This window comes from Lactuca saligna, chromosome 2 (genome assembly GCF_052625555.1).
Source record: "Lactuca saligna cultivar CGN05327 chromosome 2, ASM5262555v1, whole genome shotgun sequence".
In the NCBI taxonomy this organism is placed as follows: Eukaryota; Viridiplantae; Streptophyta; class Magnoliopsida; order Asterales; family Asteraceae; genus Lactuca; species Lactuca saligna.
Genome location: NC_136418.1, coordinates 161709291 through 161713802, shown reverse-complemented (window position 1 = coordinate 161713802; position 4512 = coordinate 161709291). Strand labels below are relative to the sequence as shown.

At 34.8% G+C, this 4512-nt stretch overlaps 1 protein-coding gene across 1 annotated transcript; it reads right to left on the bottom strand.

The window, feature by feature from the left end:
• Window positions 1-1342: 1342 nt before the first annotated feature.
• Window positions 1343-4165, bottom strand: LOC145032455 (uncharacterized). The gene is made up of 5 exons (XM_078981269.1): window positions 3958-4165; window positions 3747-3886; window positions 3111-3463; window positions 2624-3008; window positions 1343-2530 (listed from the first exon to the last, which is right to left on the bottom strand). The coding sequence occupies exons 1-5, from the start codon at window positions 4082-4084 to the stop codon at window positions 1553-1555; spliced, it is 1983 nt and encodes a 660-aa protein (XP_078837395.1). The 5' UTR covers window positions 4085-4165; the 3' UTR covers window positions 1343-1552.
• Window positions 4166-4512: the final 347 nt, after the last annotated feature.

Here is a 4512-nt window from a genome sequence, read left to right as displayed (position 1 = left end):
TTATGGTTTTTCTAGTGGGTGTTTTTGGTTGGTGAGATTTTTGAAGGATGACATTTTTGTAGGTTTTAGAATGAAGAAGATGGTAAAATAATAAAGTGTTTGTGAGTTATTTTGGTTAATATGGTAATTTACAGTGTTAGTAAAAAAATTAACAAAATTAAAATTTTGACCATTTGCAACGGTGAAGAAGTTGTAGCCAATCAAAAACGTCTGAAAAACACTCCCTCCCAGTCGTAATGCAGCCTCAGCCGCAGCCCACTCGTTTGGTCTTAGCTTGTCGAAAACATATTGAAATTAGGAAGCCTATGTCAACTAATTATTTGATAATGATAATTTTTTCTGCTTTTTTAACCCTACTAACTAATGTAATTACCTACGTTCTATTAGTTGTTAAATCTTATCGTAGTAATGATAAACTTTGTTTATGTATAAAAAATAATATTATGGTCCGCTTTTATTTTTACACAGCTTTAAAATCAATTTTTTACAGATTAAAAATCAATGAACCGACCATTGATCATTGAACATATGCCAAACAATAATGAGTAAAACATAGATAAAAGAGGGAGTAACAAAAAAAAAAGTATTTGGTTAAAGATGTTTTTTTAATCAAAACTTAATTGGTTAATTCAAAAAGAAAATTTTCTTTCAAGTGGTTAAACTAAAAAAAAAAATTAAATTATAATATTTTTTTATAGAATTCAACTATAGATAAAAGAGGGAGTAGTTTTTTCTAGAGAATAGTAACACACTCTCCTAATGGTTAAAACAGGAGGAAAAAAGAAAGATTGTTCATATTTTCATCTAAACATAAGGCGAGATTGTTCATATTTTCAATCTACCACACATGTTCATATGTTTCATACATATTTATGGGTTGTATGTCGTTGTAAGGATTTTAAAAGAGAATATGGTACAATTTAACTTATTATTGACGTAATTACACATTTAACTAGATTACGTTTTGATAATATGACATATTCTATTGGAAGTTGTTTTATTGGCATCCTACATCACATTGGATTAATCATATTTTTACTCATAACTATTTAAAATACTCAAATTCCATATTCAAAAACATAAATCTTTTTGACATGGAACAATTTTATATTCCATAGAGAAAGATACATCAAAGTCACAATGAAAACTGATGCAACTGTTATACCATTTAAGCCTATTAAAGAGGATTGGTACAAATAATTGCATTTGAGCATGCAACTTTGATACCATTTATGGTGGTCCATGAACAAGAACAATCCTGATTCATCAACTGTTTTCAAGACAATAAAAGTGGTCCCCAAGAACAATAACAAGAACTACCATTTTTCCAAATTCTCTCAAGTACCTAATAAATCATTGCACACTCATTTTTAAAAGTCAAACATATTCCAACAAAACAGTAATGCAAAAGTCAACAACCAATGTGATATGTCCTGCCTTTCACTCATAGATAACTAATGCCAAAACCATATTAGAAATTTAGAATCTAATTAACAAAACAAAAAAAACAAAAAAAAAAAAAAAATTGAAGGAAAATGACACACATACCCTTTCAATTTCTGGATTTCTTCCTGGAGGACTTTGAAGAAGGCTTGGGTTGAGCTGCATTGCTTGAAGATCCTTTTGCATTTGATGGTTGACTTGACTTTGTGTTTCCAGCATTCACAGCTTCTTTAGCCACTGCACCCTGAGAGCCTCTAATTTGAGCAGCTCTTTTATCTTTCCTCTTTGGTCTGTAGCTAGATCTTTCCCTTTTAGGCAACCATCTTTCTGGATCAGGTGGTGGGCCCGGGTTAGCAGGGTCAAACCCTTTCGGGTACCTCGGCTTTCTCTTCCTTTTCCTCTTCACCTTTTCCTTACTTTTACTTTCATGAACTTCAACATTATTATTCCCCAAGTGGGGCCCGTTTTCAACATACTTAGCACCAGAAGTTTTCTCCAAAGCGTTCACATCCACAGATGTCAAACCAGGAAGTGGTTTCAGTTTCTTCTCATAAGTTTCTGCCTTTTCAACGTCTGTATAAGCAGCAGTTTCTATCAACCCTACTAATGCCTCAATACTGTTATGACTTTTCACAAGCTTCTCAAACAGTTTCAAAGCTTCCTCTTTTTTCCCATGTTTGACCTTAAAAGCTGCTGCCTCTTGCATGATAACACTCAGTTGACTTTCTTCAGTCATTGCGTTTGACCAATATGCAATAGCAGAATCAAGAACAGCATTAGCACCTTCAATGTCTCCTGAACGTTCTTTTAGGGATACAAGAGTTGCAACAGTGGCTGGCATGTGTTGAATGTCAGGGATCTTTAGTAAAGATTCTGATGCAATTTGAGGATGCCCTGCAGCTGCTGCAATCTGTGCCCTAGCCAATAGAACAATCTTTGATTTGTCTGGAAACTTCTCTGCATACTTCGATAACAATTCTTCAGCTTTTCCAGCCTTGTTTTCTTTCACAAAGACAGAAGCTTGAAGAAGTACAGGTGTCACACTGGTGGGGAACATTTTTGGTAAGGCATCCGCAAGCTCATGGGCCTGGAAAGTTTCATCAGAAAGATGAAGACTTTTGAAAAAAAGAAAAAAAGTTGATGGAGAAAGAAAAAATAAAGTGAATTATGTAATCATAACCTGGTCAATCTTGTTAGAATGAAGAAGCAAAAGCATTCGATTAATGTAGATGGCTTCCTTCTGTTTAGGTGAGAGCTTTAATTCTAGTCCAGGGACAAGGTGGAAGCTTTGATCTCCACTGTTTTTTTGTATTAAACGATCAAGCTTCTTTAATCCATCAGATACATCTTTAGAACCCTTTAATGCTATTAGATTGTTAATTGCTACTGCATTTGATGGTTCATCTGGAAGATTCCGTTTGATAAAGTCTGTGTAAGATGCAATGGCTTCTTGTTTGTTTCCCAAAAGCTGCTGTACATAGGCCAATTGTACAGCTATGGGTGCTAACTCGATCTCTATCTCATCATCAGGTAAATTTTCATCCATCAATGTCTCCTGACCAATTCTGTTAATAAATGTATCTAAATCCTGTTAGTTTATCATGCAAATGTGTGCACATTATAATATAAAGTAATGAATTGAAGGCCAATTACAAATTTAGAATCACCTTCGAGATGAAAGTAGGAGTTGTTCAGCATCTGAGTATTTGTTTTTCTCAATCAATGCACATGCAGTATTGTATGCCAACTCAAAGCTGCTGGTTGCTTTAACTCTCATGGAATCCATGATCCCTTGAACTTCAGTAGCTCTACCAGCTGAAACTAAACCAGCAACAAGATTTATCTCCAGAGACTCTATCTTTGATTTCTGGAGCTTTTGATATACATCCACAGAAGCATCCATGTTTCCTTGCCGGAATAGAATCTGTGATTCTAACAACATTGTTGCAGAGTCTTTTTCTAGGCTCTTCAAGGCTTCCAAAGCATCATCTAACTTATTTTGTCTGTATAGACAGTATGCCTGTTTAGACAATACCAAGTGGGAAAAGAAGATGCATCATAAGAAGCGAAATTTGAAGCATGGATTTTTAAGTTAAAGGATGTATTGACACAAAATCGTATCAATGCACATTGCACATGCGCAGCAGCTGTTCATTATGCATCTAATAACAGAAATTACATCATGCCCCATCACATTGCTATTAAGTCTTTAACCACTCGGAAGTGAACAAATAACACCAGTGATTGACCAAATCGGATACAAACACACAAATCTATAACTCCAATAGATGTCGGTAGTTTACCTTGAAAAAACCGAAATTAAAAGGGAACTTCTTCGACAAGGCGACAATAGTAGAAAGAGCATCATCGATGTTATCAGCCTTAATCAAAGACACAATCTTACACTGAATTGCATCTTCGTCATCAGGAGCAACAGATAAAACTGCAGAAAAACAATATTAACTTAATCGATGCACCAATTCAACAAATACCCAAGCTAGAAAGGGTGCTTACCTTGATCTGCAACCTTGACGGCCTGCTCGTACTCTGACCTTTGTATATGTCGATTAAGAGTTGTGAAAAGATCTTCAATGGAGACCGCCGGCGCGGCCGTCGGTTTGGGCTTCGCCTTCGGAGCCATTGATGGTAGACTAGAATGACTCTGAAATGCGTTTTTGTCCGGAGACAAGCCAGAGAAATCAGGGGATTGGGGAAATTTGGGCTACATCTGCATGACTCAATGAATCGGTCCATTGTGCCCTAAATTTTGGGCCTATGGCTTATAGGCTAGGCTATGGCCATGGGTTTACTGAATAATTATGATACAAGTTAGAAAGATGTAGATAACAATAAATGTAGAATTTTAAAATAAATAATGAAAATTTAATATAATTCCTCATTAATGCAACCCAAAGACTTTAATAAGTTTGTGGATTGATATGGTAGTTGAAATTATGTAAAATAACATAAAATGAGATATAGAAGATCGATTTGTATGTAATTAATAAAATATATATTTGATAAAATTTTAGAAACTTTCAATAAACTAGTTGAAACGTTAGTTTGAAT